The sequence below is a fragment of the Lacerta agilis genome, chromosome 7 (genome assembly GCF_009819535.1).
Source record: "Lacerta agilis isolate rLacAgi1 chromosome 7, rLacAgi1.pri, whole genome shotgun sequence".
NCBI classification, from domain to species: domain Eukaryota; kingdom Metazoa; phylum Chordata; class Lepidosauria; order Squamata; family Lacertidae; genus Lacerta; species Lacerta agilis.
The window spans coordinates 38,768,856-38,793,919 of NC_046318.1; the positions used below are offsets into that span (position 1 = coordinate 38,768,856).

Genomic DNA, 25,064 nt, shown 5'->3' on the forward strand with positions numbered 1-25,064 from the left:
TTATTTCTCTTTGTCTAGATTCCGCTTGGTACCATTCTTAACTGAGCTGAGGGCAGTAATGGACTGGGTTTGGACAGATACCACATTAAGTCTCTCTAGCTGGATCTGTGTTGAAGATATTTATGCTCATATATTCATTCTAAAGTGCTGGCGAGAGTCTGAAAAAGTAAGTTTTTTTATAGAAAAAAAACCCATTTATTTTCATTAAATGTTTTATGAGGGCATAGATCATAGTGTAAGATCTTGAAGAAGCACAAGATAGAAAATTCATATCTGAAAATCATGCCTTTATACAAATCTATGATGGTATCACTCTGCACAGTTCTATTCACCACATCTCATGAGAGAGATTATGTAGGTGGAAAAGATTCAGAAAAGGGTAATCAAAAATGATTACGGGATTGGAGCAACTCCCTTATGAAAAGTAATAATAAGAACCTAAGAACTTTGGGTTCTTAGATTCTTATTATATGAAGAGCCTGCTGGATCAGGCCAATGACCCATGTAGTCCACCATACTGTTATCACAGTGGCCAGCCAGATGTCTGTGGGAAACCCAAAAGCAGGATCCGAGCACGAGAGCACTCCCTTCCTGTGGTATTCAGAAGCATAGCGGCTCCAGTCATGCAGGCAAAGCATAGCCATCATGCAGGCAAAGCATAGCTAGTAGCCATTGATAGCCATGGATTTATTATTAGCCACTGATAGCAATTTTTGGAGTTTTTTTATTTGAAAAGAGGCAGGTAAAGACCAACAAGATGAAAGTGTAAAAACATGTATGGTGCAGAGAAAGTGAATAGGGAGAATTGCTTTCTCTCTCTCATAATACTAGATCCTGGGGTCATCCAGTGAAGCTGCGTGTTGGGAAGTTGGAAGATTCAAGATAGATAAAAAGTACTTCTTCACCCAGCACATAGCTAAGCTATGGAATTCACTACCACAAGATGTAGTGACGACTACCAACCATGTCCTGCTGTAGAAGGGATTAGACAAGTCATAAGGCTGTCAATGGTTACTAGTCATGATGGCTAGAGAATGCCTCGGGGGGGGGGGGTCACAAATGGGAAAGTTCTGTTGCATTCCTGTCCTTCTGGTGGACTTTCCATAGGCATCTGGTTGGTTACTGTGAGAACAAGATCTTTGGATTGATCCAGTAAGTGACCTTTTCTTTAAGAAAAATAAAATTACTTGCTTTTCTGTTTTATCATATCATCAACGCATACTGTGTTACAGTCATACACAGGATAATAAAAAAGAAAAATAACAAATATATGAATATCAATTGTAACATAATTTATTTATCCAATTTGTTTCACTATTATAAACCTTAACCTTTACTCCCTTCCATTCTTTCCCTGGTTTCCTATCTGCTATCTTTTCAGTTGCGTTTTCTTACTATACTAAGTTGTTTTCATTACCTTACTTACACTATCCCACGTTGTAACCTCTACTGCTGAGTATTTTTTGTCAGCCTGTTACGATTATTTTTTTATTGCAATATCTTTCCATATAATCTATATACAATGTCCAAACCTCTTTTAAATCCTTATCATCTTTATATCTCAATCTATTTGTCATGCTGGCAAATTCTATATATTCTAATATTTTAAGGTGCTATTCTTCTCATGATCGCACCAGTACAATCCAATAGGGATATTACGTTCTTACACTGATGGTGTTTCAAGTAGTTTTGTGCTCATCTAATTTTATTTCAGGTACCTTCACATATGAATAGACAATTGTGTCTGCAAATGTAAACCTCGAATTGTATACACATATTCCAGAGATGGTTTAAAAGTCTGACAAGAATTAAAACTAAAGGGTCCCAGAAAATGTTATTTCAGCTCTTATTTTCAGAAGTCTTAAATTTAACAGTAGTTTAGGGGGGGAAAAAACTAAGAATTTAGGACCAGGGCATAAAAAAGTTATAACAGCTGAACCTGGTTCAAATGCAATGGTCCAAAAAGTTCCTTATTTACTTACCTGAAACAGGAACTCTTAACCAAAAGCAGAACTGTTCAACATAAATTCATGTGAACTGCAGGAAATAGCTTCTAAATGGACCACTGCAACATTTCAACTATGGGTGCACTCCAGATCCATTAAAAGCATTTGAAATGTTGCCACTGACTTCAGTAGGAATTAGTTTGCAACTCTAATTTATTATTTTTGGCATGCAATCAGTATTTTGCATGCATTGTTAGCTTTTTTGAGCCAGTATAGGCCAATACTGTAAATTCCTGTATGTCCAGTTGATTTCCTTTTCACTTAAAAAAAAAATTACAGTAAGCCCACCATCACCTTTTTATGAGTTATGGTGTCTAATTTAATAACTCCTCTTCCTCAACTGATAGACCCAGGGACTGTCTAAAGGCCTATTCTAACAACTGCTTCTGGGCTTGATGCCCAAAAAACAGCCTTTGTTGAATATCATCTGATATCGGTGCATGCTGAAGTAGTAATATACTACCATTGCCCTGTACTACGTACCTTAGACTTTAGTATGCCACTGCAGACTCCAACATGTGGGTGGAATGCCAAAAGCCGACTTCACTGCATGACAATATATATTCAAGATGCACAAATGGTTGTTTCCTGTGGCTGCCATATGCTGAAGTGATTCTGAAAATAAGACCCAAAGCAATCACTGAAGGAAGAGCCCTAAAAACCTGGCTAGAAATCTACCCAGATAGGTTAAGACAAGGGGCTTTTTACATCAAACTAATTGCTATCCTATGCAAAACAAGTTGTGGTTTATGATGCCTCATATTATTATACTTGGTTTAAGATGTTTCCAGCTCACTGTCCACCCCCATCCTTGGATGATAATGGTTTTCTTAAGGGTGTCCAACCTATCCTGCAAGCTGCAGCCTTCTAATATCATTTAAATGATTAACTATGGATGGCAAGACAGGGGCTTATGGCTCCTTGAAATATGAAATATATATATGGCTAAAATAAGTATACACTAAATTTTGGAAAATGCTTGTAACATATAGCATATAAGATTGCTCATAAAATCCAAAGTAAAATAATGTTTAAAAACGCTAGAAAAGTGCAATATAGTCTTAATTTTTTATATTGCTAATTACAGAGATATCCACAGCCAAGGGGCCAGAAGAAGAAGAAGGTTGTGAAATATGGAATGGGTGGCATGATTATCGTCTTGCTGATTTGCATCGTTTGGTTCCCTCTGCTCTTCATGTCTCTAATTAAATCTGTTGCAGGCGTCACAAATAAACCTCTTGATGTATCCATCACAATAACTTTAGGAGGTTATCAGGTACGAACAAGAAACTAAAATGTCATCTTTCTCTTCATCTGTTTCCTTTAAATACTAAACATTCCTTATATAAATGTATGTCAGGAGTTGCCAGCCCAGTGCCTGTGAAGGCTCTTACTGCTGCCCCAGACTCTAAGCTTGCATTTTAAAAAAAAAAAACACCCAAGTCTCTGAGCCCTCCTAGAAGGCAAGATATGTGATTTCTGTGAAATAAGAGTGAGTGTGGAGTGCCCACCTTGTATATTTTTCCTGGCACTGAGGAATTCTCCCAGTTGCTTCAGTGTGTGTAAAATCAGTGTTCTGTGAGCTCCACAATCTGGACTAGCAAGGACATAGCTGGTCCAGAGAAGGTTGGCTGCCTCAATGAATGCCTTGAATTTTGATTCTTTTTTTAAAAAAAATTAAATCCTGATTCTGTTATTAAACTTTGTGTTCTTACTCTCCAGCCTATTTTTACTATGAGTGCTCAGCAGAGTCAACTAAAAAATATGACATCAGTGGAATATAAAAGTTTCCTAAACAGTTTTCGCTCTAATACAGTAAGTAATTTTATTTCTTTTAAGTGCCTGTTGAACTTTTAAGGTATCAAGTGATTTAGAAGTGCCTTGAAACAAACAAGTAAGCATAGTGAAGGCTGTAGTTCACAGCAACTGTAGTTGTAGTTTTAAAGCGGCAAGAACTGAGACATTCTTTATTAGCATTCTCTGGAGTAGATTCTCCATGTCATATTTCCAACTGATTTTAATATTAATAGAATTTTCATACTTTGTAATGGCAAAATACTGAGTGGAAAGCACTGGCATTAACTATAGAGTTATTTCCATCTGCCTGTAATACCAGAATCTTTATCATGGCATAAAACATGCCAAGTTTTAAGGTGCTGCACTGACAAAAATGTGTTGCAGTTGTTTGCTTTTCCTGGGTGAAGTTTGCTGATTCAGCACTTCCCCTTGCATTCAGCTATTGTCCTAGTCATAGTACATAATATTTTCTCCAAACTGCCTCTCCCTCCATCTTTTTGTGGGCTACTGAAGAATGACACCAGCAACAAGTACCAAAAAGAATTTGAAGGCAAAGGGATAAAAGCTTCATCTTCCTCCTTTTCTTTTTTAGGCTGCTCTACAGTTTTTAGAAAACTATGGTAATGAAGATATAACAGTTGCACAGCTAGAAGGCAATTCAAATTCCTTATGGACTATCAGCCCTCCCAGCAGGAAAAAAATGATTGATGAGCTCAACGCAGAGAATGCTGAATTTTCTGTAGTTATTTCATGGAGTATTCAAAGGTATGGCCTCATTGCTAACATATAGTATTATTGCTGTTTGTCTGGTGACTGACACAATCCCTACATATCATTGTTTAGGGATCACTTTGTCTAAGGTTCCCTGGCACTAGGAGCCAGCTATAAGCCCCCTGCCAAATCCATGAGCTCCCTGCAGAACACATACATTGTGGTAAATCTGGATCACTTGTTTGTCATCTCTTAGAAAATGGAAAGAAGCAAGGACAAAAGTCTCCCACCATGACATTCTAGGTGCAGCAAAATTATTAGCATCAAATAAAAGACAGTTGGGTTTTCTGATAGTACTTGGATGTAGATGTTGCTTCAACAGGGGGCAGGGCAATTATTTTTGAAATATTGTAGTTACGGGTCCTGTGTACCTGAAGGAGCGTCTCCACCCCCATTGTCCAGCGCCAAGGGCCTTCTGGCAGTTCTCTCACTGTGAGAAGTGAGGTTACAGAGAACCAGGCAGAGGGACTTCTTGGTAGTGGCACCTGCCCTGTGGAACGCCCTCCCATCAGATGTCAAGGCAATAAGCAATTATCTTACTTTTAAAAGACATCTGAAGGCAGCCCTATTTAGGGAAGTTTTTATGTTTAATGCTCTATTGTGTTTTTAATATTCGGTTGGAAGCTGCCCAGAGTGGCTGGGGAAACCCAGTCAGATGGGCGGGGTATAAATAATAAATTATTATTATTTTATTATTAAAGGATTGAGTTGCCTATGGTAATGGAGCGGTAATTTGCCCAAAAGGAAATCTAATGCACATTCACCCAATCTGAACTATCCTGACCAATGTACGGATTGGATTTGGTTCTGCTCTTGAATCTGCACATTGCTGGATCCTCCACTCATACCTCATACAGATCTCATATGTTAAAAGGAAGTGCAGAGGCCTTGTGACTGTTTGGCCAGCATGCGGGGCTCCTGCAATTCCCTACACTGAAAAGAAAGCAAGTCCCCTAGGAGTGAAGGGTCTTGATTATATTCTGCCCCTCTTGGAGGGAGGGGGAAAACATTCCCAATGGATCCCCTCCTCCATCATATTCCTGTATGTTGCAGAACTGGGGTCTACCAGAATTGGGTCTTGGCCTTCATTCCTAGTTCTCAATGAAATATAACATAGTCCATCGCCCAGTGAGAATGGCATTTTGAGTACAGCAAAGTCAGAGCAATTATACATTGATGAACTGTTGCACAGCATTACTGTTGTTTATACATTTTCTTAAAGAAACATGTCCCTTGGAGCAAAAGCAGAAATAGCATCTGATAAACAGAGTCACAACCTACGAAAGCAAGCAAGAAAAAGTATTGCTGAAATGATGGCCAACCAAAAGCAAGTTGCTACTGTGTAAGTTATCTTCTATGCTTATTATATGTTGATTTTTCTCATAAGCAGAGCTACAGATTACTGTGACACGGGTGACGCTGTGGGTTAAACCACAGAGCCTAGGGCTTGCCGATCAGAAGGTTGGTGGTTCGAATCCCTGTGACGGGGTGAGCTCCCATTGCTCGGTCCCTGCTCCTGCCAACCTAGCAGTTCGAAAGCACGTCAAAGTTCAAGTAGATAAATAGGTACCACTCCGGCGGGAAGGTAAATGCCGTTTCCGTGCACTGCTCTGGTTCGCCAGAAGCGGCTTTGTCATGCTGGCCACATGACCCGGAAGTTGTATGCCGGCTCCCTCAGCCAATGAAGTGAGATGAGTGCCACAACCCCAGAGTCGTCCGTGACTGGACCTAATGGTCAGGGGTCCCTTTACCTTTACAGATTACTGTACTGACTTGGGCAAAGAAAACTGCAATATTGCAACTCTTGTAAAAATTTTCAGTAAGATCACCTCATTTAACTATATTTATCCTTCTGCACTTTCTTGTAATGAAGTGGGGAGGAGTCCTACCTACCACCTGCTGTGTGCATGCACATGCGCTACCAAACGAAGATGTTGACATCGTCAGCTTTGGCAATTAGCTATTGGAGAAAGGCTGAATTGTTTCAAGCCAAGGGCACCTGATGAGGTGCTGAAGGGGAGAGAGGCAAAAGTAGAAAGGAAGGGAGCTGCTGAGAAATGCATACAATAAGATAGGGTAGAATGAGGGCCACATGAGAGCTTCAGGTTGCCCAAAGTGGAGAATATTTAGTAGAGGCAGGGCTAGCTACTGACAGAAAAATACTGTAAATTCCATTAAAACAGAGCTGTCCAAACTGTGTCGCAACACACTAGTGTGTTGGCATGTCACATGAACACTTCTCCTGGGGCTGGAAAGGGGTTAGTTTAACCTCCAGTTTGCTAGTAAAACTGAATTACTGTGTTGTGAAATAATGCATGTCTAAAAACACCAACATGAAAAGTTTGGAAAGCTCTGCATTAGAATCCAGTGCCATGAAGAATAAGTAACTGTAATTCCCAGATTTGACTGTGGTCTCATTGTTTAGTACTTTCCTGTTGTAAAATTTATATCCAAAGCAAATTACAAATGACCTTGTATTGAGCCAGTGTGGTGTAGTGGTTAAGAGTGGTAGACTCGTAATCTGGGGAACCGGGTTCGTGTCTCCGCTCCTCCACATACAGCTGCTGGGTGACCTTGGGCTAGTCACACTTCTTTGAAGTCTCTCAGCCCCACTCACCTCACAGAGTGTTTGTTGTGGGGGAGGAAGGGAAAGGAGAATGTTAGCCACTTTGAGACTCCTTCGGGTAGTGAAAAGGGGGATATCAAATCCAAACTCTTCTTCTTTCCCTTAATTTATTTTTCTTCTGCAGAATACTGAATGAAGTGTATCCACGCTATATCAAGGCACCTAGTGATTCTGTTGCAAAACCCATAAAGCAGCTCTTGACAGGTATGGAGGGATCCACTGCTCATTTCTAACAGGAACATATTTCATAATGTACCCTGATTCTGATACTTTATTGTCTAGATCAGAGGTCCCCAAACTAAGACCCGGGGGCCTTCTCAATCCGGCCCATGGATGGTCTGGGAATCAGCATGTTTTTTCAAGAGTAGAATGTGTCCTTTTATTTAAAATGCATCTCTGGGTTATTTGTGGGGCATAGGAATTGTTCATATATTTTTCAAAATATAGTCCGCCCCCCCCCCCAAGGTCTGAGGGAAAGTGGACTGGCCCCCTGCTGAAAAAGTTTGCTGACCCCTGGTCTAGATTGCATGTATAGGGGTGGGTATAAGAGCTGAGGCAAAATTCCTCAGATAACAACTGAAATTAAGTTAATTTGCACATAAGCCAAGAGGTGCTGACAAAATGGTTTGTTTGGTTTTTGTAGATGGAAAAAATGAAGACATCACTGTTTCACTGTCCAGGCATGATGAAACTGAGTGGTGGGTTCTAAACCAGACTAAAAAAACTCTGGGAACAGGAAATACAAGTCTGGAACTTATTGTGTTCAGTGACAAAGTTAGCCCTCCTAGCCTGGGATTCTTGGCAGGCTATGGGTAAGCAACCATCTTCTACAAATATCATGCGAGGGGTTTTGCAGAGAAGCAGTTTAAAGAAGCCACCTTTGCACATGGTGACCTCTATCTCCTGGGAGGGAGAGGTGGCTTGGGCTGCCCTTGCCTCATGAGGAGCTCTCTCTCCTCTCCCCCCCCCCCCCATGGGCTCTAGGGTGGGTCTTCTGAAGGTGGTGCTTTCCAGCACTCTTTGGTGTGGAAAAAAAGCACTGGGTGTCAATATATCGGCCAGAATGAGGGGCAGACTGTGCTGATGGCTTCACTTGGTGGTATATTGTGGGTGAAACTGCCACTGAGTGCCTCCAGCACGCCAAGGGACAAAACAAGCTGCATCTGAGTGAAATTGCAATACAGCTTGTTCCTCCCTCCACTTCTTTAAGCAGCCTGGCTGAGCCTTGCCTCAGCCAAGCAGTTTTATGGAGCCCCTGAGCCAGCAGCAGGGTGAGGGCTCTGTTAAAAGTGCTCCCGCTGATCCTTCTCCTGCTTGCATGCTGGGGAGTGGGAGGCTTCACGCTACCCAGATGAAGTCTTAACATCGCCTCTGGCTTGCGCAAGCTGCAGATGGGGGTGGGGGCTCCGTTAGACTTCTCCCACCTGTGCCAAGGCAGCAGAGGCAAGCCTGGCAAGCTACCTCTTTTCCTCTCCATGCACTTGTGTGCCTTCACCTGGGAGGGTGGGCTCCGTCTTTCCTCCCAGGGTGAACAAGGAAAGTGGCACTGCAGCCACACAGGCAAAGGCAGCTACCGCTGCCTAGTCCACCTTCAGGGAGCAGGGGGTCAAGCGGGCTGCCTCTTTCTTGCCCACTCCCTGCACTGGCAAAGGCAGAGAAAGCACTGCAAACAGAGCCTGTCCAGCTCAGTCGGCAGTGCCTCCTCCATCTTTGGGGAGTAAGGGGTGGGCGAACTGCCTCTTTCTTGGGAGAAAGAAGTAGCTCGCCCGCCTCAATGCAGCAAAGACAACTCCCTCAAGTGTAACAGAGCCCCCACCTCACCTCTGGCTTGTGTGAACTGGAGGCACCTTTAAACTTCTCCGTTCAGGGACACACAGCTGCCTGTCCCTCAATGGAGACATTGGGGCTTGCTCAGCGGGAGGGTGGGAGCTTTTCTGCCCCCCAGCTGAGCGGCAGGCTGGTGGCAGATGCCTTGGCCCTGGCCTGCGAGGCACTGGGATAAAAGCACCTCAGCTCCCACAGTGAGAGCTGAAGTAGTTTCACCCTGCGCCTTGCCGGCTGGGGCCAAAGCAGCTTCTTTCAACATCACGGTGTATCGCCAAACCGCAATGTTTGGATGGGTGATATATCGTGATGTTGAAATCCTAATATCGCCCAGCCCTACTCCTATTCATTCAACTTGCTAAGCCTTCATTTGATGAAACCATGTTGATACCACAATCCTAGATCTTAATGACTTTGTAAACATCTGGCTTAAGCCTTCTATCCTTACCTTTACAGAAACTACATTCAAGCATGTGTCATAGTACTTGCATATTCTTCCCCTGTTACTTGTGCCTCTGTTTTTCTTTATGTTGTATACTTCCCTCAGGACATTTCTTTTTGGTGAGGTAGGAAATAAAAGTAATTTGGACCTATTAAAAATACACCCAGTTTATAATTCACTTTAATTTTATGTTTTACTTTCTTCTCAGTATCCAAATTTCATAATTTTGTGATTACATTTTAAATCTTTTCACATTTTAAAATATTATTACCTTTCTCCCCTTGTTTTGCAGCATAATGGGATTATACGCTTCAGTCGTCCTGGTAATAGGAAAATTTGTCCGTGAGTTCTTCAGTGGGATTTCCCACTCCATAATGTTTGAAGAGCTTCCCAATGTAGATCGCATCCTCAAATTGTGCACAGACATCTTCTTAGTGCGGGAGACTGGTGAACTGGAATTGGAAGAAGATTTATATGCCAAATTAATATTCCTGTACCGCTCCCCAGAGACTATGATCAAATGGACTAGAGAAAAAACAAATTGATCTTTTTGGGATTTGCATTGTAATTCAAGATGACTTCAACTGGTTGTCATTTTTTTAAAAAAGAACCAAAGCACAACATTCTCTTAAGAGGGAAGCCTTTTATAATTAGGTAGCAATGAATTTTCTGTTTGTGGAGTCCATTTGGCTCCCTAGAAATATATGCTGCCTTTCAAATCAAAGATGAAGAAAGCTAGCCTTTTTTTTCAAATACAACTCCTCTAACATCAGAGAAATCTGCTTTTCATTTTAGTGAACAAAATATTCTGCATCCATGTCTGACTTGGGCTTCAACTCTCATTCTCAAGGGAAAAAGAAGGATATCACAGCTGAATTAATCAGATCCTCACTTATTCTGGAGTGAAGTGCAATATGCTGCTTTCCATCACTTTCATGGGGCAGCAGCGATCTGAGGAGTTGTTCTAGAAATTCCAAGACAATGGATTACAGTGGGTGCTGAAGGCAACTTTGTTATGTGCATTTCTAGAAAACCAGATCTGCAGATGTACTTCTGGAAGGAAAAAAACTTCGCTGACATTATCTTTAACTGCCTTATTTTATTTGGACAATTAACAGGAGGCATTGAAAACATCAGTGACTTTACTCAGGAAAATAAAAACTGTTAAAAGTTTAACTAGCGAATAATGATTATGGTGAAACGTTGTAATATTTTGCTGGGCCAATTGCTCCCAAGTAGGCAGGTATTTTTTTAAATAAGCCAGTTGAACTTTATGATGCCTTTTGGCTTGTTCAGATACAATGTTTGGCAAAACAAATTATGGTTTCTTTTAATATCTGAACTCAAGCCTCTCCAAAAACAATGGTTGGTTGGGCGCTGACAAACTAGCACCTGAAACCACAGTTTAGAGCTGGTTTACAAACCACAGTGTGTGCCGACTGTGGTTTGCTGTTATGTCTGAATTCACAGACCATTGACAAACCACAGTTAGGGCCATTGCTCTGCTTTAAGAGGCTGCACCACCATGGAAATTAGAGTGAATTTAAAGAAGCTGAGTCTTGGCCAGCTGGGAAAGGACAAGAAGCTTTAAACTGTTGTATTACTGTTGTACATTGGAAAGGTCAAAACCATGGTGTGATTTTTGTAAACGATGAATACCATTAATCATGGTTTTGCATTTCATTTGAACTTAGCCTTTGATTTCTTGGAAACATTTAAAGACAAAATAGGGGAAAGCATGTTGTAGGAAGCGAAAGAAAAAGATCACCCTATATTGATGTTTAAATGTAAACCATCTGACTTCTACCTAGTATTTCCTTCCAGTGTTTCAGGTATACAGAAATGTTAACATATGCAAATTCTCATTTTTATGTCCAGGATGTGTTTTTAAAGTTCCTCATTATGATAAAACATATATATAATGAGCTTGAAAAAAGGGGCTTTTCTTAAATTATTGCTATTGGTGAACACCGGCTATTTAGCAGAGGACAGTGTAGCATGAACATTTAAGTGTTGCAATGTAATTTGCATTACATGGTTTAGAAAATGCAATTTCTCTCAGCAACAGAAAAATCACTGAATGGATAAGGTATGCTAAGGGGTTTTACTGTGCAGTTTTCACTCCATACTGACAAATAAAGCACATGCTGCAAAGTCATTTCAGAAGTATTTTTTCATATGCTTGTTTACATTGAATGAAATTTTTTTTATAAACTAAAAGTGTCTAAGTAGTGAGACTGTCAGTAATCATTGAAATATCATAACTATTTATTGTATTTGATAATGTTACAAGTCACTAGAAGGTAGATGGGAACGGAACAGGAAACTGTAAAATTACTTGCACATTTTAGTCTAGGGTGTATGTTAGCTAGAAGAAAATTGTGACATGTCATGCCCACACAGTTGATCTGTTTCCATCAAAAACATTGCTGGTATATTTCAATACTGTGAAAATTAGCATATTGACACTAGGAAGTGCACACCAAAATAAACCACTTTGGGATATTGCACCAATAAAACGCATGGTGACTCGACACATATTCAAATATTATAATTTCCTAACAAAGCATAGTTAGATCCAAGAGATTATTCATTTATGATGAGAGATTTATTACTAAAAGTCTAGCTCTCCTTGTAAACAAGCCATTGACAGAAGCAACATAAACAGAGTCCTTTAAAGACTTACATGAAGTGTTTACAAATATATGCAGACCCTAAACTTACACAAGATGAAAACTTGTATACATTAGGCTCCACTTAGAAATCAGATGTTTCAAGGCCTTTTGTCCCCCCCCCTTTTTTAAACACATTTTCCTCCCTTTACCTGTGTAGCTAAATGTGCCTACTTCTTAAGGAGAACTCTTCATGTATCTGACAATGGCTGCAGTCCATAAAAGCTTGTGCCAGAAAGCTAACAAAAATACTGTTTTACTGCAAGAGATTTAACATGGCTCCCCTATGGAATATGAATCAAATTAGTAAGACAGAACCAATAGAGAAGCTGACTGGTATAGAATGGCCCTGCTAGATTTAGACAAAAGTCAGGCATCCCGTTTCCCCATTGCAGCCTACCTCACGTTTCCAGGAATCTCGCAAGTAGGCCATGGAGGGAACAGTTTGTCCCTGTTGTTTGCCCATCAGCAGCTAGTACCCAGAAGCACCTTGCTTCAGAATTGGGCAGTTGCATTTAGCTATCAAGAATTTGTCTAAAATACTCAATTTTAAAGTTATCCAGAATCAGTGGCCATCACCTCATATTGGGGCAGCAAAATCTATGAGCTAATTATGTGTTATACAGTATATGGCTGTCCTATTTCCATTCAATTTCATTGAATGGCTACATGTTCTAGTAGTAGGAAAGAGACGAAAAGTTCTCTGTCCACTTTCTGCACACTATGCATGATTTTATAAGCCTTTCAAAACTTTCCCACTTTTTTTTCTAAAGTATAATGCCCCAGACATATTAGCCCTTAGGGAAGGTGCTGCATTTCCTGCTGACTTTGTAATTGTTAATATGTCTCTGCCTTCTTGACCTCTGCTAGTTATTTATTACTCCTCCATTCTCAAGCCATACCTGTCACTTTGGGCCAGTAATCATCATTTTAAAGGAAATGCTTCACACTGAAATTGTAACAATACATGAGGATTTGTGCAGTCCTCAAACGCTATCTGCTAGGAAATAAAAGTCCTTTGTACATGTCCCGTGTCCTCAAGGTGCTGTGTACCTCAGTACAGGACTGAACATAGGAAACAGCAGATTATTTGAATCTTCCAAAACTACTGCCTTTTTCTGATCAAAGCTATATAGGGCTCTAAGTAGCATGGTTGAGCTCTAATCAACCACCAAAGCAGATTAAATCACATTTAAATCCTTACTGAAGGAAAACTGTGTGTCTGATTATCTCTCCTGTACATGCATGTTATTTATAAAGCATAACTTTTTTCAAAGAATTAATTATATGTATCTTCTTGTTTTTTTAGAACAATGTTGTGATACATTACACCTAGGGATCGGCCTTGATTTGTACCAGGACCATGTCCTGGAACATGTGAAGTAATAAAGTACCTCCAACTTTGTGCAGAATGCTGTTCTCTTGCCACTGAGTAACTAACTGCAGTCTTTCCCATCACATTAGGATTAAAACTCAAATGACCAGGCAAATGGCATGGCATCCAAGTATGCCTGAGCCCTGGTGACTATTTCTTGAAGATAAGCACTATCCAATAATGGAAGTGTTTTTCTGTTAGAGCAAGAACTTCTAGAAAGATGGCTCCAAGAATGGCTTAAGCTCATTTCCATGGTAAGGTTAAACACCATGGATGTCGGGGGGGGGGGTGTTATTGCAAGTCAGTCAGCAAAAGTGATGAAGTGTGCTTTCTGTCTGATACTATGAACCTTGGGGTGGAAGTATAGCTATCAATCTAATGTACCTCTAGGCCCCAGCCTCTTTCATTTAAACAAAAATCATGTACAGGGGAATCCCCACTTACACAGGGTGAGCACAAGTGGGGATTCCCCTGTTCCGCCCCCTTTTGGTGATGAAAAAAAGTGCACGCAAATGGCACACGCTGATCACATGCAAGTGAGGGGGTGCCTGTACTAGAGCTGTGTAGGCACACCAAATACGGCTAATTGGAAAAGGGAATGTTGCACAGAATAGATTTCTAAGGAAGCAGGAATGCCATGGTGTCTCAATTCTGGTTGTTATTGATCCATCCCACTTTCAACATCTTTCCTTGCAGCTAAAACTGTAAATACATGTAAAAAGCTATGAATGCACTATAAGTCAAGCTATGGTTTAGTGTTTGATTTTGTTGCCTGAAATGCAGTATGAAAAAACAGTGGCAATGTGACTAGCAAAAAAAGATGTTAAAATACTAATACCCTTTGTATAATGTAATTATGATATGAAAAGGCCTTTTTCTTGAATAAAGTTTCTTTTAACAATAATACTTCTCTGTTGCCATTTTTCAATAACTGGTGTCATCAGCGCAGCAAACAAAATTTATGCCCACCAAAATTAGTTTTTTCCATGATCCCACCACTATGTCCAGAGTGAAAGGGACAAGTGTCTTCTGTCATTATCCTGAGCTTGAGTCCCAACATAGGTGTGTTGGGTGAGGTCCTTCCCTCCTCAGCTCAGAAAAGGGATAGGAACTTATACCCAATGCACAAAGGGCACTTATAGATGGCTAATAGTTTTGGGTGGGATTCAATCAGATATTCAGCAGATTCAGGACATGCAGTTAAAGTTGATTTAGAAGTATAGTATATGAAAGCAGCATGCCTATTCACCTATTATGCATTTTTTTAAAAAAAAATCAGTGAACAAAGAATGACAATTCAAAAGTGGCTAGCAGATCAATCAAAACCATAGCTACTCAGAAGTAAGTCCCACTGAGTTCAATGGGGCTTACTCCAAGGTTAGTGGGTATATGGTTGCAGCATAGAAATGGTTAGGATTGTGCTGTCGGTGACTAAGCAGCTCACGTGGAAGCACCTGCAGTCACTGCTGCTTGGTTATCAACAAATGCAGACCTTTCATTGTTTTGTTTAATTTATCCCACAATATATGTGGAAGCCTAAATTATACTTGCTGGAGCAGGGCAGATGTTCCAAAAAGATGCCCTAATAGCAGTTTACTGTGCTGCATCTGTGGAAATTTCATGAAGTGAAAGCCAAGCCTATCAGCAGAAAAAATTAGATATACCTCGCTTAAACCAAACCTAGGGAGTTATCTGTTGGCCTAATGGACTGAAAAGAATGATGACATTGCTGTGCACAATTGTGGGACACAATCAAGACCTGCTTCATTGGCTTGCAGACTATTAAGAATATACTCTTTGGGGTAAAAGTGATCACTGTAAGATATTCAAGGCAGCAGGCAACTGATGCAGAAAAAGTCAGACATTCACAGGTTATGGGAATCTTAGAAAGAATTGAATACCACATGCATTGTGTGTTAATATGGCCAGTAAGCCCACTGGTGATGGTTGTGAGAAGTGTAGACTATGGGAGTACTATTCAGCACATTCCTCAGATAGGAGAAGCCCAGATTTCTTTTCTTTTCATAAAGAAAAGTACATATTTCTGGAATGTTGGGCTTTTGATTTCCTTTTATCAGAAACTAAAATGTGAGACATGTTGGCAGCAAAAGGGTTATGTCAATGCCCCACCCCAGTCAGCCATATGATTGTTGAATTTCTGGCTCTCTGGGGTATGAGTGCTGCTTTCTGCACTGTGCATAGCTAAAGGGAGAGGAGAAAGTTGTCTACCATCTCACTTGCAGAATTAGATAATGAAGGAATGCTTCTGAGAGGTCATCTGGAAACTTCCCATAGAACTTTGCCTGGCTCTATCTTTGTGGTCTTTTTGGTGCCAGATGAAGACCTTTTTATTCACCCTTTAAATAACTCGTGTTGCAACTCCAGTAATATCATAGAATTGTAGAGTTGGAAGGGACCCTGCGGATCATCTAGTCCAACCCCCTGGAATGCAGGAATATGCAGCTGTCCCATTAGGATCAAACCTGCAACCTTGGCATTATTAGCACCATGTTCCAACCAACTGAGCTCTAGCTGGCAGGGGCTTTGGGCAAGCAAAGCGAGCAGAGATAGCAGCACTAGTTTATCCATATAAAGCTAGCCACTGATTATAGAATTGGCTCATATGAACTAAGATTCCCCCATCAGTTGCCTAATTCACTCACAGGACTTTGCTGCAATGAAACATAAGAAATGTTATTATTCTTCATTGCATTTCTTCATCAAGGTCTCTTGAGCCAACGCCTACACTCAAAGCACCCAAGTAACTTAACTACACAGAAAACAGGGATGGGAATTGAAGCAATATGATCTGCGCTGTAGGAGCAGCGCATCCTGCTATATCTTTTATGCCACTGGGAAAAACCTCTCCACTTGGGGACATTCACATCAAATGTGATCAAATGACCTCTTCCCCCAAAGAATCCTGGGAACTGTAGTTTGTTAAAGGTGCTGAGAGTTGTTAGGAGATCCCCTTCCCAAAGGTACAATTGTGATTCGAGGACCCTACTCCCGCATGTCAGGAATAAAACACAATGACACATAAATTTTTGGTTAAATGGAGGCAAAAGGCCACAACTTTATTGGTTACAGCGTGTGAGTGGTTTTGGCTTAGGCATTGGGTTGAACAGACTATAGTTGACTCCCCCCGCAGAGCGTGGAGTCACTCAAGGGTTAACCGCCCATGAGGTGGAGCCTGTTGATGCAAGATACAACTGGAAACTCCACCCCCTGAAGTCACCGGAGGTCGTGCCATGGCCCCTAGCCACCAACAGAGCATTGGACAGGATCCACGACCGCCAGATTCCTTTACGGAATGCCCAAAATTTAGGAGGGTTAGGCGATGGCCCGAACCTTGCCCTCCGATACCACACTAAACCCAATGCCTAACCGCCACCCGAGCCGAAGGGGCTCGCCGCCAAATACTCTCACAGCTGCAACCAATCCTGAAGACCTTTGGTAATATCAGACAACCAGATGTCATTTCCCATATCAGAGAAGTGGATGCCATCCTTCCGGAAAAGAGCAGAATTGCCATATTTGATGTTGGCAATTCCCGGAGTGTGACTTAACAGTCAATCCCTTTTCCCAGCATACTCTGGAATTGTAAGTCTGGGAGGGAAATGGGGATATCCTAACAATTCCCAGCATCCTTAACAGACAACAGATCCCAATTTTTTTAGTGAAGCTATGATTGTACAAATGGTATAATAATGCTTTAAATGTCTGATGTGACCTTAGTTATAATTAACAAATGTACTTTACTTGTTGGGAGTTTAGAACAAGCGCAAGTGAAAAAGTGCATTTTTAAGAAGTCGGCTGTGTCAAACTGTGATATTAGGAATGCTTGCTGCTGCTAAAATAGAAAAGCTATTGAAGTGAAACACCTGGGGTGCTGTTTTCCTGCGTCCTGACCAGAATGGGCTTTCTGCTCCAAGCTCAATTAATTGAGACACTGCTATAAACCACTCAAAGGATCTGGTGAGCCTCCAGACGCCAATGAAAGACTGAAAGCTGTTAACATTTTGTCCATTACAGTTAAAATGCAGCTTTACTGCTTCAAGTGAGAACAGAACCCCAAATTCCTCCTGTTTCCTGGCAATTTATAATGTTGTGGATGTATTTCCTTCTTCTGTCAACATTTGAAATCATGGGAAACTAACTGAACTGTTGTCATTTACTGCAAGAAAACTTAACTGCTCTGATGAAACGTTAACATGGCTGTTGCCTGGCATATGTGGATGTGGATGCGAGTGAAGCAGGGGCTGTTGATTTTTCCCTAAGTAAAAAGTAGCTATTTATGGTTGAAAGATTGGGGACAAGAAAATGAGAAAAAAATCATGTCCCTTAAGGGAGATTCTCACCATCCTTTCCTTTTCTAATGTTCAGCCTTTGCTTATGTAGCCAAAATAGCAATAGCCATGCAAAAGAGGGAGGCGCCACCAGACTCTGGGACCCCAATGCTTACCTAAACACAAAAGCCAGCAACACAACACCCTAATAAATGAGTGATCCCCCAAAATCAGCCCAATGACCACACTCAGTGGCCACAGGCTGACTGTCAAGAGAGGGAAACTGAATGGAATAGCACTGAGGTGGCCATGACTGGCTGGAACAGTGCAAACTTTTTGTTGCAGGTCCTACTTGCCTCTTATTAATAACCGTAACCAAATCAATATATCAGACAGCTCTGGAGATTACAGAGCTATTTAAAAACTTCAGCCAGGACTTGATCTCCAACAACAGTATGATGTCTGCTGTGAGAACAGAGCTACAGTATGCAGGCACATCAGCCAAAACAGCAGATGACCCTGAGCATCTGCATTTGTCATCTCCATTGCTCTATAAAAAGGAGTGGATAGAAAAGCATATGTTAAGTATAAATTGGCTAGAGGTACAATTGTAAAGGAGCCAAGCCAGACAGATTGCAGGTGCTAGGCGTTTGAAATGAATTTACTCATCAGTGAGTGTGGTATGCATAATTATTTCATTATATATTTTCAACACAACGTTCATAGCTCACATTTGACTTGCACTGTCCTCAGGACCATGCCTCCTTTCAGAAAAGGGAAATATCTGTGATAGGATGGTGCCACTGCCACCATCACTCTAGAGGAAATAAACCATAGCCCCCCAAACATATAGGAGTTGCAAGCGTGGTTCTGCATGAGATAACCATAGATACAGCTGCAAAACATAACCAGTGCCTGGTCAAAAGGCAACACCAGATTCAAGGAGTAGATGTCTCTCAAAAACAGGACCAGCTTCAGACTAGTGAGGGGCAGGCAAAGTAACCCCCACTGGCATACTCTGCACCACCCCCACAAGTCTACCAGTGGTAAACAGCAACACCATGATCTAAGTCAAGCCACCTGCCATTCTCACATTCCTACAGTGACTCACTGGAGCATTATGGGAACAACCCTATGGCAGTTCACTAATCTTCTGCTGCCATTCCATAAATCCATGCCAGGGAAGATGGGTTGACAGGAGAGCCTGATTCATGTAGCAGCGTGTCTGCTCCAACTCCTGCCCCCACAGAGGACCCTGCTTAACAGCGAATCTGAGGTTACATTGTCACTTCCCTAGTTTTATATTACAAAGCATCAGATATGTAAAACCAGAAATTTTAAAAATACTACTGTGATTAAATTATATTGAGGACTTCATTTAAGGCAGGCATAGGCGAACTCCAGCCCTCCAGATGTTTGGGACTACAATTCCCATCATCCCTGACAACTGGTCCTGTTAGCTAGGGGTGATGGGAATTGTAGTCCCAAACATATGGAGGGCTGGAGTTTGCCTATGCCTGATTTAAGGGAATAGTCAGTCCTTCTAAGGCAAGGATGGTGACTCTGTGGCCCTCCAAATATCTCAGATGTTGACTCTCAGAGCTTTCCAACTCTCAGCTGACTGAACTCCTAAGCAGTATGACCAGACACCAGGGATGAGAGGACTTGTAGACCAGCCACATCTGGACAGCCACAGGTACTTCACACCTGCAATAGGGGAACCTCTTTGCCTTCTCCCATTGTTAAAATCTCACATCATGGCAACAGGGCTTGTGACTATGGCCCAATCTGATCAATGATTTCTTAATGTTCTGAAATAGCTTTAGGCTCATTTATGCCTGCTATGGGTCTCCCTCATATCTGACTTCAATAATCTTATCAGCAATCATACCCACAAGCCCCCTAATTCCTTACAGAATGAAGTGTGACTAACTGTGCATCACAGCATCCAGACTATTGTCAACAAGAGAGGCTTGTGGGGCCTTAACAACTAACAGACTTTATAGCTTAACCTTTTGTGGACAAGAGCTCACTTGTTCTATAAATGAAGCCAACTCTAGTCCCTGGGCGCTTATGCCACAATAAATTGGTTAACTTAGACTAATTTGCATAGGATTGGCTGCTACTTTGAATTCAGTGGACCCTACTTTCAAGTAAAGCTTCACAGGATTGGGTTCTTATTCTGCAACATAGCCTCTTGGAGAAAATATAAAGTGCCAGGATTGCTGAATGGTAAAATTAAGATTTGCTTGCTATGAAAATCAACATCTTTTCACTCTGCACAGCTGCATAGGAAAGCTACTATGTCTTCTTTTCAAGAAAGAAGAATGTGTACGTGGGGGGAGGAGGAAGAATCTACTATCCCTGAGCAGCCAAAATTTAGAAGGCCCATAGACAATAAGTAGTCAGAGCCTTGATGAGTTAAGGTATATTGCATAGCAACAAAACAGAAAAATTGGAAATGGCTAGACACCCACTGTGGTGCTCCATCTGACCCAAGGATAAATAGCGATTCCAAGCAGTTAAAAATCTTTGTGAAAGAACAAAAGCCAACAAAAGGCTAAACCCATGAGCTTTGACTCCTAGACCTTTGTTCTAATGGATCTAGCAATCTACTCCTGGTTTTTTGTTGGGTTTTTTTGCCAAAATCTTACTAAAGTTTTGGCAGCTTTTACAAACTTCTCTATACAATTTGATGAGTCTGAGAATCCAACATGAAACTTGGTGTATTGTTCTGGCTCAAAATGCATCTGTCTCCGATTCTGTGTGTGTACATTATATGTGAACCTGAACAGAGATTAGAGTACTTACAGAATTGGAGGTGAGTGAACGCAAGTTTGTCCAGATTGTCTGGCAGTAAATTCAGCTCTTGGCTTAAAGAAAGCAATCCTTCTTTGCAGGAGATGTTAAAGTTAGTTGAATAGTTCAAGACAAATGTACTGTATATTTAGTTGGGGGAGAGATTCACAATGTGTCTCATATAAAAATCACAATACAAACCACAAGGGGAGGTTGCAATAATGCCTGTAACTCCCTAAGGAAGTGTCTGCTTTCCTACTGTTCTTGATCTAGGTAGCTTTCTACCAACAGCCCTCTCTTTCTAGTTTTTAGGAACAGGCCTCAGACTATCATAAAAACAAGTATAGACCAATGGTAGGCTTCCCTCTGCTCAGTCAATAAATAGGCAACACAAAAATCAAACACAGGTTCACATCTTCTATTTTGTAGTAAATGTGTATCCCATGAAGTGTGTCTATTCAGGCAAACTGGTAAACCACGGTTTAGATACCATTAGCAAGTCCCAATCCTGGTTTAGAAGCAAACCACTATCTGCAAACCCTTCTAGCCAAAACCACAAACTATAGTTTGTGCAAACCAAAGTTTGTCCACAAACCAGGCTCAAATAATCTGCAATCCCGGTTTGCCACTAACTCAGAATCGTAAGTTTCTACTTATCACGCACAGGGCACAGGTAAGGGGAGGAGTATACAATGGAACTCCCTCCCCCTGGAGGCACAAAGAGCACCTACAAATTCTACCATGGGGGGGGGGGGGAGAAACAAGCTTACCTAGCTTGTGCATAAATCAGGCACTAACTAATCTTGTTTACTTGGTGCAAATCCCAAACTAAAACTAATTTTGATTAGCCCAGACTTTTTTGCTTGACCAAAACTTCCAGATTCCTGTATTGTGAGCCTTTCAGAAAATAAGAAAAGAAATTATTGAATTTAGATCAGAAGGATGCCTAGAGTTCACAAGCCATGAATATCCAATATAACTATTTGGCAAAGGGATATACCGGTAAATACATCCTTCTGGAGCAAAGTCACTCTTTTCCAGTATTGAAGGCCACACCAGAAAGGCTCTAAAAGAGTTAAAAGCCCAAATGTTTGCTAACAAATTAATCTACTCCCAAAGGTGGGGAATTATGCTATTGCAGGAAACCCCCATGAATTTTATTTATTTTAAAGTTAAACAACTGTTCTCTGTAGCATGAGGACAGCAGCCAAAGCAGTGTACAACACAATAAAAAGAGTGCTAGGAAAAACACATCTCAGCAATAAAAAAACACTTGAACATATATTAAAACATTAAAACTTGACAACCAGCATGGGAGATAGTTGTTTCACCAAATAAAAGGGCTTTTTTTGGATTCAATGGCAATCACAACACAAATGGAAGGAAGTTTAGTGCTTCTATTAAATAGTATAAAAAACAGTAAAAACAAAACAAAATCGAAAATTCTTTCCAGTAGCACCTTAGAGACCAACTGAGTTCGCATGCACACGAAAGCTCATACCAGGAACAAACTCAGTTGGTCTCTAAGGTGCTACTGGAAAGAATTTTCGATTTTGTTTTGACTATGGCAGACCAACACGGCTACCCACCTGTAACTGGAACAGTAAAAACAGTACAGTATTTAAGCAAAATCACACAGCATGAGGAAGATAGTAAGAACAAAATAATGTACAGTACCTTCCTGTTCAGTTATTGGGAGCGCCAGGAATCAACGGAGAGACTCCAGCTGGCCAGTACAGTCAGGACCCACACTGAAGCTCAGGGGTCAGGCCCCATCTGAGAAATGCATATGCTCCATACCCCTGCTGGCCTCTTGCTGGATGACCTATTATGTCAATCCCTCCCACCTGGTAAACTAGGTCAACCTACTGAGGCAGCATAATTAATTAGTCCTGCAGCTGCACTGCTGCTTGCAGGCACTCAACCTACAGCTGGCCCACAAGTGAATCTTCCACCAACCTGCTGCTCTGTCTCCCTGGAGCCCACACAGTAAATAAAACCTAAAAACCTTGCCAAGGTACCAATAAGGGAGGAATAACCATTCAATCCAGTACCTATTTCCTCAGGATACAAAAGTCTTCTTGCATAGGTTTTATCTGCAACAGTGAACAAAGTTCCAGATGAGCCCTGGCCAAAGATTTAATCTCTCTGTCTCACATCCACAATAGCCTACATAAAGCCAACCTAGTACTACTAGGAGCAGAGTTAACAACCGGTCATGACTCTGCTATCCATAAATTCAATTGTGAGTCAATCCCTCACAAATTGCAAGACTGGAAAGCATTGAATTTGGCCTTCTTATCAGTTTGAAATTGCAGAACTTTTAATAGCTGCAGGTATCAAACTTTCATTTTTTTAGTCTTTGACAAGCCAACATTTCTCCCAGCAGTTTGATTCATAACCAGTCCTTTTTACTGCAGTGCCAAGCCAAGTCAAGGTTAGTGAGGAATGGAGACAGCTTAAGCATGAACCTGTGTTAGGATGACACACTAAGATTGGCTTAGCTCAGGGCAGTGAGGCAATAAAAAGGACAAGGGAGGGGCAAAATGGCAATGAATTCCTTTCTAGGTAAGCCATAGTTTGCGCTTACCATGAAATACAAACCAGGCCACCGTCTTTAGAGTTTAGGTTTCCAAGTTTCATATTCTGAAGTCATCAATCCCCAATCACAAATTGCTTGGGGAAACAGTTAGTCATCTTACATTCTGTTCTCTACAAACACATTGTTCATGTTATTACTACTTCTCTTCTGCTCCCCAGCAGAACAACACAATTCTTCATATCTATTTTTATTTAGTCTCTGATTTAATACCTCTCCTTTCTATACTGGCCTATACTGAAGGCAGATTACTGTGATAAAAATAATACAGTAAAGATAAAACAAATCAGAAGCAGCAGCAGGGTAGAACAGACTTCAAAATGTATGCTGAAACAAAATAGGATTGTGGCTTATATATGGCTCATTCAAATGCACACCCCTAGCTCTTTGGGTGGGAACATACCTTGCTATAACACCATCTGCTTATGCCCAAACGTAGACAAGCCACTATTATTTTATGTGATGGTGCAAGTCTCTTTGTAATACCAATACAGGATGACATGCGTGTTCAATGTCCCACTTAAAAACCTCAAATCAGCAGGATGAGATTCATTCAATGAAGGAAGGAAGGCAAGTGTTCTCTTTGTAAAGGCTTGACATCAAACACACACACAGGGCTCTGCAAGGAACAGGTTTGATGGACTCCAATTTGCAATTTCAAACCAGATGCAACAGGGAAAGCAGAGAGAGGAAAGAGGGGAGGCAGGGGTAGAATATGCAATTATTTCAGTTAATCATACTTGAACTTACTCAACAGTAGGATATTTGGACTAGGGGGCCATTCCCAAGGTTTCACAAAGAAACCCCCTCTAGCAGGGAGGTTTAATATATTTACTATCAAAGGCTTATAAACATGCTGTTCTGCTTGAGGAATTCACAATCAAAGGGCACATGGAGGTTAACCGCTCTCTTGCGACCTCTAATAAAATGTCATGAGCTCCAGCAGAGTGCAAGTCACCATAATTCTTTCTTCGGAGCTGTTCCATTTGGAAGCAGAGTTACTTGGAGAGGACCAGGGCCAGAAGGGGGAAAAACTGGAGTGAGTCAGTAAACCGTCAAGGCACTTGGCAGATCCATGAGCTGTGAAGCTCTGTAGGTGTTTTAAGCTGAAGAATTTGCTCATACAGTACTCCTAAGGCTCAATGTACATGTTTTAAGCATTCATGGCTTTGCCACTTCATTTATGGCCAAAATATGTGTGATTTATAATATTTGTGATTGGTATCTTTCACTTTAATAATAATGAAAGGTTAAACAGGCACCATAAAGAAAGACCAGGATCCCCTGCAACGTTTTCCCAGTTTGAAGCTGCCCCCAAGATGTTTGCACAAGCAAAAGTAAAAACTACAAGTATCCATATGGATAACTGTTTGTTTTGTTCCATGTTTCATACTATGTGGGGTTCAAGGCAATTTCCAAGTGTGCCTACCTTTGGCCACCCATAATTGTTATCCCTCTGAGCAAAGTCAACCTTCTCTCAAAAAACATGTAGTGCACAGTGCCCAACATTTCTTCATGCTACATACCCAAATCTGTGAGGTGCAAGTCATTGGCCAAGGTGTTGAATACCTTATTCATGTCACATCTGAAGAGGTCACTGTCAATGCTGAGCTTTCCTTTGAAGATGTTGTCAGGCAATTCATGTACTTCTACTTTCAAGAGCCTCCAAATTGCAAATGTCCTTGTTTTCTCCTGCTCCAGAGGGTATGATCTGAACCAATGGCTTCAAGATACAAGATACAAGGAAATTTTGACTAAACATCAGGAAGAAGTTTATGATGGTAAGAACTGTTTGACAGTAGAACCTTGGAAGGTAGTGGACTTCTTTGGAGGTTTTTAGGCAGAGGTTGAATGGCCATCTGTC

The 25,064-nt window shown here is 41.1% G+C and overlaps 1 protein-coding gene and 1 long non-coding RNA gene across 3 annotated transcripts in view; one reads left to right on the forward strand and one right to left on the reverse strand.

Annotated features, from left to right (window-relative positions):
- The window catches only part of PIEZO2 (piezo type mechanosensitive ion channel component 2), a 207,668-nt gene extending 196,023 nt beyond the window's left edge, over positions 1-11,645 (forward strand). Inside the window, exons 47-54 of the mRNA XM_033154879.1 lie at positions 19-166; positions 3,094-3,282; positions 3,729-3,821; positions 4,396-4,568; positions 5,797-5,916; positions 7,325-7,404; positions 7,844-8,012; positions 9,759-11,645. Of these exons, the coding sequence (XP_033010770.1) occupies positions 19-166; positions 3,094-3,282; positions 3,729-3,821; positions 4,396-4,568; positions 5,797-5,916; positions 7,325-7,404; positions 7,844-8,012; positions 9,759-10,011 (1,225 nt within the window). The 3' untranslated portion in view covers positions 10,012-11,645. The remainder of the gene's footprint in view (positions 1-18; positions 167-3,093; positions 3,283-3,728; positions 3,822-4,395; positions 4,569-5,796; positions 5,917-7,324; positions 7,405-7,843; positions 8,013-9,758) is intronic.
- On the reverse strand, positions 77-24,916 carry LOC117049862. Of its 2 annotated transcripts, none has more exons than XR_004427023.1 (4): positions 24,770-24,916; positions 9,738-9,918; positions 2,490-2,621; positions 77-158 (listed from the first exon to the last, which is right to left on the reverse strand). It is a non-coding gene; the product is annotated as an uncharacterized LOC117049862 (long non-coding RNA). The 2 variants fall into 2 exon arrangements; XR_004427022.1 differs by lacking the exon at positions 24,770-24,916 and adding an exon at positions 22,279-22,341.
- Between the last annotated feature and the right edge of the window lie 148 nt (positions 24,917-25,064).